At 37.0% G+C, this 16783-nt stretch overlaps 1 protein-coding gene across 3 annotated transcripts in view; it reads right to left on the reverse strand.

The window, feature by feature from the left end:
* The window catches only part of Rnf13 (ring finger protein 13), a 107342-nt gene that overhangs the window by 17164 nt on the left and 73395 nt on the right, over positions 1-16783 (reverse strand). For all 3 annotated transcript variants that reach the window (XM_078043563.1, XM_078043564.1, XM_040270010.2), the window contains 2 exons: positions 10644-10749; positions 4279-4372 (listed from right to left, as the gene is read on the reverse strand). In XM_078043563.1, coding sequence (XP_077899689.1) covers positions 4279-4372; positions 10644-10749 — 200 coding nt within the window. The remainder of the gene's footprint in view (positions 1-4278; positions 4373-10643; positions 10750-16783) is intronic.

The following is a 16783-nucleotide window of genomic DNA, read 5'->3' on the forward strand; positions in this document are numbered from 1 at the left end:
TCCACTATTAGCTGTGATAAAAACAAAAGCAACACTAAAGGTGTGGAGAAATCTGAGCCCTCGTGCACTGCTGCTGGGAATGTAACACAGAACAGTGACCGCAGAGACACCACAGCAGTTCCCCACAAAGTTCCACCACCACTCCTTGCACTATACCCAAAAGGATGGAAACCAGGATATAAACTGTTCACTGTACCATTATTAAAAAATAGTCAAAAGGTAGAAATAGCCCAAGTGTCCACTAACAAATGGGTATAGAAATGAAATGTGGCAAAAACATACAATGGAATATTACTCAGCAGAAAAGGAAAGAAATTCTGATAGGTGACACAACATGCATGATCCCTGAGAACATAAAGCTAAGTGAAGTAAGTCAGAAAAAAATGGCAAACCATTGTGGCTGGACTTATGTGAGTAAGTTCACAGACAGCAGAATGGGGGCTGCTACGGCTGGAGGAAACGGAGAGCTGCTCTTCTGTGGGTGTGGTGTTTCAACTTGGGAAGAGAAAAAATTCTGGAGACAAATATGGTGATGGCTTCATAACAATGAGAATGTGTTTGCTAATACAACTGTAAACTTTAAATGGTTAAAATTACAAATGTATTTTACTACATTTAAAAATGAATACAATAGCCAGGCACAATATTGTACACCTTTAATCCCAGCAGCTCGGGAGGCTGAGGCAGGAGGATCTAGAGTTCAAAGCCAGCCTCAGCAAAAGTGAGGTGTTAAGCAACCAGTGAGACCCTGTCTCTAAATAAAATACAAAATAGGGCTGAGGATGTGGCTCAGTGGTACCCCTGGGTTCAATTCCTGGTACCCAGAAAAAAAAAATGAATACAATAGCTTATATAGATGTTTGGAAGTAGGGTTTAACCTTACATGGAAATGCAGTGTCAAACATAGCTAAAAATTACTGTAGAGGTACAAGATGGGACCAGCTTTGTCAGAATTAACTATACCTGCTGGAGTCGAGACAATGTGATATTGATGTCTGGATAAACAGTAAGACCAAGGGAAGTCCAGAAACAAAAAACAGTGTATTTTACACAATTAGTTCTGGGACAATTAGATCTCTTTAAATGAAAATAAAAAATTGGAGGGGTAAAAATGTAAATTGAACTCCAATTTTATACAATCAATTCCGGTGGATTAAAGACCCAACCATGAAAGGTAAAAGTACAAAGCTTTGGGCTGGGATCGTAGCACAGTGGAACAGTGCTTGCCTAGAGCGGCACTGGGTTCAACCCTCAGCACCACATAAAATAAATAAAATAAAGGTCCATCAGCAACTTTAAAAAAAAAAAAAAAAAAGGACGAAGTCTTGGGGTGGGAGAAGAGTGCTTTTAAAAAGTGCAATGACACTACCAAAAAAGTCAAGAACTTGAAGCCTTGGAAAGCTGCAAGTCAGAAAAAGACAGTTAAAACACACAGGACAGTGGAAGGCTGATTCACCACGCATGCAACTCCAGAGTGGGTACAAGCACACACAGAACTCACCCAGGTATACGGGGACAGGGCGGGGCGGGAGGGGACAACGGAGTCAAACAGATGACACGAAAGGTATTCTATGGAGTGAAATGTCCAATTGGTAAATAATGTTAGCAGGCACCTACCTTGATGGCAAGTAGGGAGATGTAAATTAAAGCCACATGAGATCTCTTTATCAACCCACCAGAATGGCTAAAATTTAAGTTGATCAGTACAGTAAACACAGGAAAAGATGTTCAGCATTAATCACTAGGGAATTGCTGGTAAACATGTGAGCAACAGGAACTTCTGAACAGTGTTGGTGGGAATATAAACCAGCACCATTCACCACCTTGGAAATGATTTGGCAATACCAAATGAAGTTGGAGATGGCACCCAACTAAGACCTATCTAATGTGCTTCTACATGCCCTAAAGAAATCCAAATGCTTATGGATCAGGACATATGGACAAGAATGTTCTCAAAATCACAGTCTATAATGGCTTTACACAGAGAGAAACTCAAGCGTCTATTAAGTGAAGGAGGGACACTTACATGCAGTAAATACATTAATTTGACCAAAAACGTTAATAAATGAGATAATAAAAAATACAATTCAGAAATGGGCAAAAATTAAAGTGTTTGTTGGTTATATACACATATATGATAAAACTTGAGAGAAGCAAGGCAATGGACGTCATGAGACAGAACAGTGACTGCCTCCAGAGGGAAGGAAGGAATACCACCCAGAGCAGAACAGGAGAGATTCCACGGGCTGCACATGCTCTGTTTCTTGAAGTACATGTTTCCAGAAATACACTCTTATATCCCCTTCCGTCTACATACCATACTTCACATTTTAATAAGGAAGGAATGGTAAGGATGAACACTATTCAACAAACGCTGCTGGAGAAAAACTCAGCTATGCTGACTGGTTCATAGTCATAAACACTAAAACAAGGTCTGGCCTGGCCACTCTGGTCAAACTGCTCAGGCTCTCACTGACCTCTCTGTCAGGAGCACTGACACAGGTTTTCACTCTTTGCTCCCTGACAGATGTGTATCACTTGGTTTCTAATAAACCACACTCTTTTGATTTTTCTCCTAACTGTTCACTCCTCATCGCCACTGCTGATTTCTCCTCTTAAAAAGTTGGAGTTTCCCAGAGTCTTCAATGTCATTCTCTCTGTACTCCTGCTCTTGGTAATTGTAAGCAGCCTCATAATTATATTCATCTCTATGCCAATATTTTCAGCTCAGTCCCCTCTCTTGAGCTCCACAATGACTCATACTGTCTAGGTGACATCAGAAATGCCACATGTCCAAAAACCCATGTTCCCAACATCCCCAAACCTGCTCTACCACATGTTAACCATCCCTATTTCTATTAAAGGGCCTTCCTCACTTGGAAGGTGCATTCTGCCTATTGCTCAGACCAAAAACCACAGGGTCATCCCAGTCGTCTCTCCAGCCAGTCCATTAACACACCCACTGGGCTGCATCCCCCGACACATCCAATTGCTAAAGGTTTCTTCTCCTCCCTTAGGTCCACCACTCTGATTCAAGCCACATGTATGTCACACATGGGTTACTGCCCTAACTTCCCATCTGGTCTCTCTGCTTGTATCTTTGACCCTCTAAAAGTCTGTTCTTAACAAGCAGCAGAAAATCCTTTTAACATTTAATGTAGTTTCTATCTCTCTTGTTCAACATTCTACAATGGCTCCACATTTTACTCAGGAAAAGCCAACTCTGCCTATCTTTTTAATCCAGAGCAATCTTAACATCATCTTCTTAAAAAAAAAAAAATTTTGTTTCTGGGTTTAAGAAATACAAAAATAAACAAATAAAATCAAGCTTTAAAAATTGATTCCTAAAACGAGTCTTTATTATATTCTGGCCTGAATAAATTTTAACTAATGCATCCTCTAAAATGATAGTTCACTACAGTTGCATACATGTATTTGTCAATATGTTTAACATGGTGTTCTTTTTTTTATTAAATTCTTTATTTTTAAATAACATAATGGTAATTGTAAATATTAAAAAGAAATAAATTTTTTTTACTTAGAAAAAAAACTTTTGCAGAAATGTTTTAATGTCATCGTCTGTTTTTTACCTTCATTCCCTACACTCTCACTGCTGAATAAAAAAACAGAACATTTTTACTTGTAAAATGTTGAAAAGTCTAGGAAGAAATTGAAAAGTCTAGGAAGTACTAGCCAAAAGGTTTAACAAGTATGTGCCTGTATCACGAAAGCAGAGAGAAGGGACACTACATTGGCCACAGAACAGAGCCACAACACCCTCCGCAGCTCTCAACACTGGCTATGTGTCACTAAAGTTCTACGCCTCCCAGACCTTCTATTCCATCTACAGGGAAGGAATAATTAGATGAGATGATACTGATATAAAATATATAATGTAAAATGTAGAGCCCCAACAGCTACCTGTGTTTTTAGTTAATACCACACTACATAAACAGCACGTGGTGGAAAAGTGACAAAGAAGAGGAGCCAGCCACCCTGGTGCAGAGAAGTGCTCTATTCCCAACATGCTAAGAACTGGTAGTATGGGTGGTGATGAAAAGCACTCTGCTCAGTTCACCACTGCTGTACATTCCCCATAGATGGTGCACCCTACCTGTGTCACCAGGGTGCCACAGCAGAATCCATGTCCCACAAATGCCCCCCGGTTCTTACCTGTCTGCTCAGGGTCAGGTAGAGGCAGCAGGGACTCAGAAGGTGATAGCAGGGTGTGGTCATCATGTACTGGGCTGTGATTTAGAAGACAACAGGTTCACTCACCTTTCCTGAATTTGTGTACAGGAAGTTTCTTAAGTTGATCTTTACGAAGTCTATTTCTTCTAGCTCTATGTCTGTCCTGGACAAATTTTGTGATCTAAAGATAAAAGGGGGGAAAAATGAGTCAAATATTAAACATGCAATTAGAAAGGCTATTAAAATAACAATTTTTTTAAGTTTCTGGATAGCTGCTACAAACCACTCAATTTATTTAAATCCTAATTACAATAATATTATAAAGCATTAAATTATAAGTGTTAATTTATATATTATCCTTTGAATTTTTTATTTATTAAAACCATTTACTTACAAAAATATAAATAATAGACTACATATTACAAAGACTTCAATGGGTCAAAAAGAATGAGAAGTTGAGATTCCTTTAAAGATACAAACTAATAAAATTTTCAAACACATACCTATTAGTTATCACACTTTTAGTTCTAGCAACATAATGGACATGATATTAAATACTTCTACTACACATTTTCAGAAATCTAAGAGAAAATATACAAAACACTGTTAGGGTTTCAAGAATGAAAGGGAAGTCCACATGACCAGAATCAAGTACAAAACACCACCTATAAAGGAAAAAGGTGACAAATCTGACTATATCAAAGCTAAGAACTTCTGTCCTCCAAAGAGAGTTAAAAGATAAAAGACTCCACAGACTGGGAAAAAAACGTTTCCTAATTTCACACATGATAAGGAATTTGTACCCAGTATATATAAAAAACTTTCAATACTCAATTTTTTAAGTCACCCACCTGAAAAAAAAATTGTAATTGCTACTGAACCACAGAAGGATACACACATGGCAAATGAGCACTTAAAGAGATCCCCAACATCATTAGTCAACAGGAAAATAAAAACCAGAAATGACAATTCAGTACTACTAACAGGCACACATACCACCCTGTAGCAGGTACGCTAGCAGGATAACCATACTCTAAAAGACTGACTATGCAAGTGTTGATATAAGGGGGAAAAACTGAACTCATTTATGTTGTATAAATTATACCTTAATAAAGCTGTTAGAATTCTTTTAAAAATTAAACAAATCCATAAATTTGAACCAATGAACATATAACTCCGCATTCCACTGATATTTTTGTACATGGGTAGTATTTTGAAATTTAACCACAAAACTATGGTACAAAGCAGGTGTCTGAAAAAAACCAAAGAATCTATAATATACAATGTTTTCTGAAGACAATTCAATTGAAGTAGAAATTAACAGGAAAAGAAGATAATAAAATATATGTATTTTAGAAGTTTAGAATTTTACTAAATAATTCAGAGTCCTAGAACAGATCATAACAGATAACTAAGTTTCTTGTGGGGCCTGTATCTTTGGTGTGCTCATTTACCACCTATATTATAAACATGAGAAATAAGACCACATACTATTAGACAGGGGGAGGTGAAGTAATTAACTTTCTGGAGACAGAAACAACTTTCAACTGAGCCACAGAATTGAGCTGTCCTAAGCCTTGCCAACATCCTGCTCCAGAACTGCAGAACAACCCTGGAGGATCTGAATGAGCACCTGCACCCCAATGAAAGGCTAGTCCCCAAGGAAGAAGGTGGAGCTGAGCAAAGTCTGTCCAATTTACTCTTCCCAGGTTCCACACAGATAGGGGACACTTCCTCTCCCCAAGACAGAATGGGTAAAAGGGCAGAGGAAGGCTAGAAGTTGCAGTAATTGAGCTCTGCCTCACATGGATGCAAATATCAAGAGAGGTAAGAAAATATAACAATAAACCTTTAAAATTTAAATCAAATGAGAATAAAATATTCCTTATCAAAAGTTATGGGATGCAACTAAAGCTATTATTAAATATAAAGTTATAACACATGCACATATTAGAAAGAAAATGTTAGTAAGCATTCAGATGAATAGGCTAGAAAATGAATATAACTAAATTAAGTGAAAGAAAGAAGATACTAATGATAAGAGCAGAATTGCAAGACAAAGATAAAAAAGAAAGTAAATAATTTAGAATTTAAGTTCTACTAAAATTTTAGTTGCTTGATATCAGGGATTTTTAAGTATTTTGTTCACTACTGAATCGTAGACCCTAGAGCAGTGCCTAATTAAGTTTGGGTAAACACTTACTTAGTGATATCTACCTCTCTGAAAGACTAATAAAACAATAAACTTCTGTCAACACAGTGCCATGCAGAGAGGCTCTGAAACAGAACTCATGCTACACAAGGTAGAATCTCTCTTAAAATTATGAGTCTAAGAATATTATAAAGCATACTGTCCCACTGTATTTAAAAACAATTTCTTAGAAATGCAATTTGGTAAGGAGCAGAAAAATATCTGAACATCCATGTAACTATGAAAGGTCACTAGATTTAGATGATTTTATAGGCAACCTTCACCAAAAAGTCAACCTCCACAAAAAAAGATGATCCAAATTATATATTTTTAAAAAACTTTCAGAAAAGAGAATAAAGAGAGCCTTAGTTTTACAGAGCTAGAATAATTCTGATTGTGTATTTTTGTGTTTTTTTGAAATTATGGTGAAATACACATACTGCAGTGTCTTACCCACTTTTGTTGTTCATACTGCTGCTTTACCATCACCACCACCCACCCACACAACTCTCCACCCTGCAAAATGGAACCTCTGCCCATTGTGCGGTAACTCCCCATTCTTTCCTACCCCTGGTGCCCAGTACCTACTGCCTACTGCTTTCTGCTTCTATCAACTAGACCACCTCATTCAAGGGGAATCATGCAGTCCTTGTCTTCTTGTGATCCACTAACTAATAAGCATAATGCCTTCAAGTTTCACACACACTACTGCATGTGTCAGAATTCCTGTCCGTCGTTGCTAATAGTTCACTGTATCCTTGCACTACATTTTGTTTATCTATTCATCTGTTAACAGACACTTAGGTCGCTTCCACCCTGGCTACTGACAAAGATGCTGCAATGAACATGGATATACAAATCTATGCTCAAGTCCTTGCTCTCAATTCTTTTTGGATAACATATGCAGAAGTGTAATTGCCAGATCATATGATCATTTTATGTTTAATTTCTGAAGAACTGCTATACCGTTTTCTATAGGTATATGTTCCATCTTATAGTCCCACCAATACTACTTACAAGATTGTTTAAGTTTTGATTGTCTGCCTCCATAAAACTAAAGATTTTTCTTACCTGGATATTCAGATTGCCAATATTATGAAATTTTTGCATCTATGTCCAAATATAAGATTGATCTGTATCAGAAATCTACATAATCCAAAAAGATAAACTTAACAACATAATCAAATAGAATTTATCCTCAGAATACCCAGATGTTTAAATTTTAAAAGCAGAATCACAACAGCCAACAAATGAACAGAGTAAAAGAAAAAAACAATGATCTCGTGATAGAGGAAAGATATATAATCCAATACCTGTTAAATAAGCAAATAAAAATCTGGTTTCTTTATTTTTAACATACTGTTTTTTTCCTGGTTTTACCAAAATAATAAAGCAAAATGTTAAGTAGCAAACATTTATCCATTTCCTATTCCTGATTTTCCAGGGAAGTCTTCTAATGTAACTATTTCATAATGCTTATTTTAAGTTTTTAGTCTATAATCCTACTTCTACACCTAATTTACCAGTGGCATTTTTGTTTATTGTTTGATTTTCTAATTTTCTATACTTCCTTGCTTTTACATTGAAAACTCAAGAAAATCAGCAAATTACCCAAACAGGAGAATCCAGCAAGTTTGTAAATATAAGACTAATATATAAAAATCAAAGATGTACAATGTTGAAATCTTGGTATCTCATTACAGCACTCTGATAAAAGGAATTTTCCTTCTAGGAAAAAAAGCTGATTTTAGGACTAGGACAAGAAAAACATAAGATGAGCCCAATACGTAGAAGGGAGAAGACTGGAGTAGAAGAAGGGAGGAAGTGTGTGGCAGCAGGGACAAGAAAGGGGAGGACCACCATGCTATACAGTGCAGGTGTGAACATATCACAAGAGATTCAACCGCTATACATAACTATCATTTACCAATTAAAAATAAATTAATAAGCCAGGCGCAGTGGCACATGCCTGTAATGCCAGCAACTCAGAAGGCAGACGCCAGGAGAATCCTAAGTTCAAATCCAGCCTCAGCAACTTAGCAAAGCCCTGAGGAGCTCAGCGATAAACTATTAAAAGGCCTGGGGAGTGGCTTAGTGGTTAAGCATTCCTGAGTTCAATCCCTGGTAAAAAAAAAAAAAAAAAATTTTTTTAAATTAATGAAAGTAAGACTAATAGGTCAGGGGAAGGGAGGAGGAGAGGGAAGAGGGCAGTTCTAGGGACTGACATGGAGTAACTTATGTCATGGGCATTCATGATAATGTTAAAGTGAACCCCACTGTCATATATGACTATGATACACTAATAAAAAAAGAAGGTTTAAAAAACAAAAGGATGGGAGTAAAGTCAAAGGAATATAGAACTCAAACACATTTAACAAGAAAAATAAGTTAGTACTAGATTATAACAAAGCATAAAATAAATATGTCTGGATGTATACTAATATAAATGATGAAATGAATGAACGAATGCTAAAAGGAAAAAAGTCTTCCTTACAGAAGTATGTCAAATAACATATCAGATACTTCCTCCTCCAAGAGGTGGTACTCAATTCCTGCTCCTACCCTTACAGTAGGCTAGATGTGGTGCCTCATTTCTAAAGAAAGGAGAACAGAGGAAAAATATTGACTTTACAATGGAGAAACTTGGCAAATGCTACCTTAATCCAACATAAAGGGTCACATTGTCAGGACTGTTACCTGGATATCGTGAACCCACTGACCCAGGGTTAAGATAACACCTGTGCTGAGACTCCTTTTGAAAAACTTAACCAAGTCTAATCACAGTCTTCAAAGACAATCAAGTACATGAAAAACAAGGACAAACTGAGAACTGCCAGTCAGAGGACACAGGGAGATGTGACAAACACTGTGTGGAACACCAGGCCGGGTCCTGGAACAGAAGCAGGACATTAGTGAAAACGCTGGTGGAATCCAAACAAAGGACAGAGCTGGTTAATAGAAATGTACCAACGTGAGTTTCTTAGTTTTGACGAATAATACAGAATATCAACAATGAGGGAAGCTAGATGAGCAATGTATAGAATTCTCTTGTTTGAAACTTTCTGTAAACCTAACATTTCAAAATCAAAAGTTTATTTTAAAAACCTAATAATGTTCTTATATCCTAGTAATAACTAATTAGAAATGCAAATTCAAAAATATCTTTTGTAATAAGCAAAAAACCGTTTATGTAATAAGTCTAACAAAAGACAAAAGATTTACAGGAAAAAATGACTAAACTGATGGATGTGAAGGACCTAAATAAATGAAAAAATACCCCAATATCATAGGGAATTAGACATTTCAAAGATGGCATTTGATCTCTAACTTAATCTATAACTTCAATATGATAATAAACTCACTGGATGTTAATATAAATATTCTTTATGAAAAATAAGAAAAAATTTAGAAGGGTAGTATTCCTTTATATTTTTGCGAATTTCTTTGACCACGTGGTAAGAGAATACAGAGAGATTTTCATCTGCTGTCTTCCCGTGCTGTGTCCACCCCCTCGGCCTCTCAGAAGTTCCACTGCACACCCAGTAGGTGAGGAGGACACAGGCAGGGCAACCTGTGCAGCCCCCGGTGCGGGAGGATAGTGTGCAGACCTACTTTTGGAGAAGCAATGTGCCCCCCCCCCGCTTTCCTCCAGTCTCAGGCTTCCTTTACTTTTTAACACAACAGTTCTCAAATGTATGGAAGTGAAGAATCTGATCACGAACACCTAGCACGTCTTGCTACACTTTACCATGTCTGTTCCTCTATTGCCCCATCGGTACGACCTACCTTAGTCCTCTTAATTTTTTACAATACATTTCAAAGTAAGTTGCAGACAACAGTATATTTCCCCCAGTACTACAGCATATACATCATTACTTAAGCGTTAAGTACTTTTTTTTTTTTTACAGTTCCGTCATTTTCTTTTGAAAATTTACATACAATGAAATGCACAAGCTAAGGATTCGAGTGGGTGGATCCAGTCAAATGCCACCCATCTGTGCCACCCAAATCTCTATCTAGACACAGAACATGACCTCCCCCTCTGAAAGTCCCTGGCGCTCTCCTCAGCACACCCTCGCCCCATCCCCGCAGGCAGCTGCTGTTCTCATGTCTCCACTGGGTTCTCTGTTTTCCAGAACTGTGTACACGGGGGCTCATGTAGTAGGAGTTAACTCTTTAGTGTAAGGCTTCTCTCATCCAACGCTATGTGCTTTAGATGTATTCGTACCACATTTTACAATTATTAAGTTAGTTCACCTACCATGAATATGACTATCAAGATGAGACAAATGCCCACTATGATTAGGAAGGGGATTAAATAGTATTCCAGAGGAAGGCTGAATTCTGGAACCAGGATAATGTGGCCCCTGGAAGAAAGCAAAGAACAATCACTGATTATGAGAAAGCACTGTCAAATTATGAGGTTAAACAAAATCAAGTAAGAATATTTTTTAAAAGACACATAGACATTATAATTTAATCCACTACACACATCTTCTATTTTCTAGGACTGAACCCAGGGTGCTTTATCACTGGGCTACATCCCCATCCTTATTATTTTTGAGACACAGTCTCACTGAGTTGCTGATGGTGGCCTCAAATTTGCAATCTCCTGCCTCAGCCTCCCAAGTTGGTGATAAGCGTGTGCCATGGCACCTGGCTACACATCTCATTTTCTTTTTTCCTTTTCGTTAATTTTTTTTTTAGTTGTAGATGGACACAATATCTTTATTTATTTTTTATGTGGTGCTGAGAATCGAAGTCAGTGCCTCATACATGAGAGGCTCTACCACTGAGCTACAGTCCCACACCTCATTTTCTAATAAAGAATTCCCAATAATTTAAGAGATGTTTTTTATATCTACTTTCCATATTTTTCAAAATAATTTGCCTATATATTTAAAAGAAGGTTCTGGACTGGGTAAATAAAATCAGTCAATCAATGCTTCTATATCTGTCCTGGAGAGATGTTACTTACTCAATCTAATTGCCCACGCAAAAGTAATATTTTATATTCATCATCAGCATAAAAACCAATGGTAGTACCTTAGGTTAAGTCAACAAGAACCCCCACCTCAACCAAACTACTGCTTATCACTTCCTTCTGTAGAAAACAGAGACACTACTGCTTCCTCCAGACACATTTCCTTTGCACCTGTTGCCCTGGGTCCCACAGATACCACCACTGTGCCTGTCATCTGTGAGAAAAGGAATTGACAAGAATCCCCATCTCCACTCTATTCTCCACTACTTAACTGAAAAAAAAAAACAAAAACATAGAAATGTGTATGCCATGGAAGTGGAAGGTAAGGGCTGTTATGTACCTTACTCCCTTTGGTTATCAACCATGTTAACAGCTATTGTGACATTACTATTAGAAAAATGAGAGTTCATAACCCACTTGAATCAAATGTATGAAATATGATATATCAAGAGCTATGTAATGTTTTGAACAACTAATAAAAAAAAAGAAAAGAAAAACTGACAGGGACCCATGGAATAAAAATTGTGATGAGAATAATCACACTATTTGTTACATGAGCAATTTTTACATAGCATCAAAACTTTGCATAAAAATCTCTTAGTCTAGGGAAGGGTCTGTGTGATGTCCAGCAACGTGACTAGTAGCTACTGCATGAGTCCACTGGCACCAGGCTAGGATGGTGCAAGCAATGCTACTGCACTACTCACTGCTGGGTGTTTTGTTTTGTTTTTTAAGGTAATAAAGGTACTTATAATACAAGGGTTCAGGGTAAAATAATTCACAGTATAAAGGTAGATAAAAGCAGGTGGATTCCTTCCCCCATGATGGAAGAGGTACTTAGGATTCTACTGTTCTTAAGAAACAAATCATGAAAGCAAACTACTTCCATTTATACTATTATTTATTACACTTACATTCAAGGAGTTCCATTGAACTTCATCAAAAACAATCAAATACCAAGAATTTTCCTCCAAAATTTAAGCACCTTCCCCAAATTGCCAAGATTGCTTGAATACAAGGGGGTTTTGTTTTCCTTTTTTCTTTTGTTTTTTTAACTTCAGTCACTTTCCACCAGAATGAGGATAACAAAGGATTTCACATGCATTTTTTTTCTTTTTTTTGGTGGTAGCTTTAATCAGTCAGTGTTAAAGAGGTACAGTGTAGCAGGCCTGAGCTCATCTATTTGATAGTATCTCTTCCATCAGGAGGCCAGCTCTGTAAATAATGTCCCTGTTCTTGGTACAAACTCTCTGAGACTGCCATGAGCCAATGGTACCACTTCTAAGTACAAAGGGCCTTTCCATGACATGCTAATCCTCTGTAGCCTCCTCACTTCACCCTGCCTACATGCTATTAATTAACATCGCTGGGATTTGGAAACTAGTATGCTGCCCAGCCTCAATTTAAGTGACTGTAGCTTCTACATATTTTAGCAGTATAACACTTACACCTCTTATATTCTGTTTTTTTCTTCTTCTTTATGTTTTTTACCTCCAAAGACACATGAGGTTTATACAAGATAAATAAACACTGTCCCATAAAACAAGCCCCAGGGTTGCTCAGAAATAAACGAGCTGCTAGGTATGAAATAAACTGAAAGAACAGTCCCAGTGAAAGAGAAATCAAACCACTTCAGTAGAGACTTCCTGTGTGCTTGTAACTATAAAAATGAAATCAAATGAAACCTAACATTCTACATACTTTATTAATGCTTGCCTGCTCTATTTCAAGTAATTTTAGTTTGCTGCGAAGGTACATCGTGATGATTTTAAATGGCCCATGATGATAAAGGGGGACTCCTTGGACACTGCTTTTTTTATCCCTTGAGGATGGCTAATGGTGGCGGTGAGGACACAGGGCAGAGGGCAACAATAGCACGTCCGTGCCCTGGCCCTGTTTGTTTCCTTCTGTACTCAGGTCACCCACAGTGGAGCCTGCAGAGTCACCCTGTCCTGGTCCCAGACTAATCTGTGTTTGAAAAAGGAGGTATTAAAATAACTTTAGTAAGTACCTTAGCACCCGCCTCCACCCACTCCTGAGGATAGCATACCCCCATGAGCTCTGCAGCTGATAGTCATTACTGAAGCGGAGTCCCAGGTGGCCCAGGAAATAAAGCCTTATTTTCCTCTCCATGTGTTCCCAGGCTCATTTCAAACCAGTGCTGCGGCCTAAGCTTCTTAACAGGATCTCCCCACCAGGCTGTTCACAGGAGGCCTTGCCTTGTCTGTTCTGACACCCAAACCCCTGCCACCCAAAACACCAAGCTGCAGTGGATTTACAAGTGCAACCCAGCTTAGGGTCTACAGACCAACATTCTAGGAAACAAGCCGTGTTCAGTGTTCAGGTCGCACACCACCACTGTCTCAGCTGACTGCCATCTCGAACCTGCTGCCCCTTTCAGACAAAGCCTGCGGCTGCCTCGCCCAACATCCTATATTCCCTACAGTTTAATTTCACCCACATTTACTGAATACTGACGATGACACAGTCTCTATGTCCAGGGATAGGGATGGGACAGAAAAAAAAGCACAACCTTGAGAAGACAGAAAGCTGAAGGCGGAGGGAAGTGCAAGTTCTTTCCTCCCACACCACATTTTCAGAAGAGAAAGCGAGTCCATTAAGACTGCATGAACAATATAATTCCGCAACCTGTATACTCAGAAAAATGAGAAATTATATCCCATCTGATTCAAATGTATGATATGTCAAGGTAATTGTACTGTCATGTGTAGCTAATTAAAACAAATTAAAAAAAAAAAAGACTGTGACCTTCTGAGAGCCACCAAGTGACCCCCCATATCCTACAACTATGAACAATGACACTCCTTCCCCACCTGCAATGCTGAAAACTTTATTTACCTTTGTAGGTACAAATTTACAAAATGCTTGTAGATTAAAGTTTTAAAAGACCAAAGTACACAAAGGACACCAGTTTGCAAAAATGTTCCCTATGAATAAATAAGTATTAATGTCATCAATTCGTTTTCTTATCAGATTGGCAGTTAACTAAACAGACCAATAACTATCTTTTGGGGAGGGCCATGTGACAGTTGTTATAGTGAAATTTTCAACAATTTATCCTTAGTAATGTGCAGGTACTTTTGCTAAAGAAGCACATGTACAACTACACATAATGTATGGTCAAAAATCTCCCAGCACTCTGTTTAGTGCACGTTATTTACTTATAGAAGGAACATCTATTTACTACATACTAGATTCTTCAAAGAATTTAAATGCTGTATATATAAATTCTATTATTGTTGTTCCCATGTTTAAAGAGGAGGGAAGCTAAGATGATAAATTTTTGTTGAAGGCAACAGGTTAAGAAGTGATAGAAGTCAGGATGATAAGCCAGGCTTATCTCGTGGCTTTACAGGGTAAGTGAATTAATATTGATCTGAATAAAGGACTATTGGGCTGTGGTTTTTTAGCATAGTATTTATTTTTCAGTTACAGATGTCCACCTATAACAATATCGTTATTTTATTTTATGTGGGGCTGAGGATAAACCTAGTGCCTCACACATGCTAGGTGAGTGATTTACCTCTGGAACTCAAACCCAGTCCTGGACTGCTGTTTTTTTAACAGTAGTTAAAAGGCTGGAAAACTGCTAAAAAGAATAAAATGCAACACAACAGGAACTGATACATGCTTTCTTAATATGATAAAAAGAATCTTAAAGAATAAACAAGAATTCTCACAAAAGTGAGACACAAGAGGAAGATGGCCACTATCTCCACTATTATTTATGTGGTGCTGAAGTCATTACCAAGGCAATTGGATAAGAGAGAACAATTAGAAGTATAAAAATTACAAAGCAAAAGATAAAACTATTTCTATTTGTAATGGGAAACTTCACAACAATAAGAGAATCCAGTCCAATTGCATATAATTATATCAACACATAAAAAGAGCTTTCATAGGTACAAATAAAAAAACAAGTGGCAGATGTAAACAAAGAGAAGACCCTACTTATGATAGCAAACAATACAATACTTAGCCATAAATTTCACAAGAACTTTGTTTCTCATATAGATTTTGGACTAAAAAAAAAAACACCAAAAACAAACTCAGGATTACTAATTGAATAAATAGAAGGAAAGATATATCACATCCTTGAAAAAGGAAACTTAGCATCCTAAAAATGTCAATTTTCCCTAAATTAATTTATAAGTATAGTAATAATGATAAAAATATCAGTTTTTTTCTAGATCTAGAAAAGTTGGTTATTAAATTTCTTTGGGAGAAATTAGAACCTCCACATTTGGCTCATGGGGTTATAAAATGGTGCAGGCCCTTTGGAAAAGAGTCTAGCAATTGCCCAAAATATCAGACATAAAGTTACTATGTAAACAGCAATTCCACTCTAAATATACACCCAAGAGAAATGGAAACACACATACATGTAAAAACGTATATGTAAATGCTTACATTATTCATAATAGCCAAAATATTTTGGAAACAAGCTAAATGTCCATTAACTAATAAATATAATGTGGCATATCCATATAAGGGAATATCATTCAGAAACAAACAAAAAAAGAAATAAAATACCAATTCATACAATGAAATGATGAACCTTGAAAACATCATGCTAAGTGATTACATTTTTAAAAACCAACTCATAAATAAAATGAAAATGTCAAAACACAAAAAATTTTTTGAAGCATATCACAAATTTCTAACATACTTAAACAAAGAAAATGACCAACAACCTAACAGGGAAAAAATGGGTTAAAGAGTTAATAGAAAGAAAATGCAAATAGCTAAGCATGAGAAAAATATGCTTGAATTTGTTCGTAATAAGAGAAATACACATTAACACTACAGCAAGATGCCATTACTCTCCTATCAGATTAGCAAAAATTCAAAAATCTGACAACAAAATTTGTTGGTGAGGCTGTGGGAAAGCAGGTACTATCACACATTAACTGACACAACCCTTGTGAAAGGAATTAAGACAATAGCCAGGAAAGAGTATATACATTTAACCTCTGAACCGCAACACCACTTACAGAAATCTATTCCAGAAATATACCGACAAAAACAATAAAGGACTTCTCTATGAGATTACTCACTAAAGCACCAGTACAACAGCAAAAGATGTGAACAATTCAAATGTCCAACAGCAGGGGACTGGTTAAGTGAACCAACACAGTCAAAGAATAGAGTTCTATGCAGCTGTAAGAAGGTGTGATGAGTATATGTCTACTCTGGTATGATCTCCTGGGTACACTGTTAAGCCAAAAGCAGGAAGAGAAATTCAGTTCATCACTCAGAGCTGAAGATAAGGGAGAAAAGGTATATAATTTGCCAATGATTCTTTAATTTAGTGAATTAAATAATAAATGATTTTTTTGAAACAAAATATGTTACTAATACAAGGCAAGAATCAGATCAAGATGGACAAGAATAAA

This window comes from Ictidomys tridecemlineatus, chromosome 3 (genome assembly GCF_052094955.1).
Source record: "Ictidomys tridecemlineatus isolate mIctTri1 chromosome 3, mIctTri1.hap1, whole genome shotgun sequence".
Lineage (NCBI taxonomy): Eukaryota > Metazoa > Chordata > Mammalia > Rodentia > Sciuridae > Ictidomys > Ictidomys tridecemlineatus.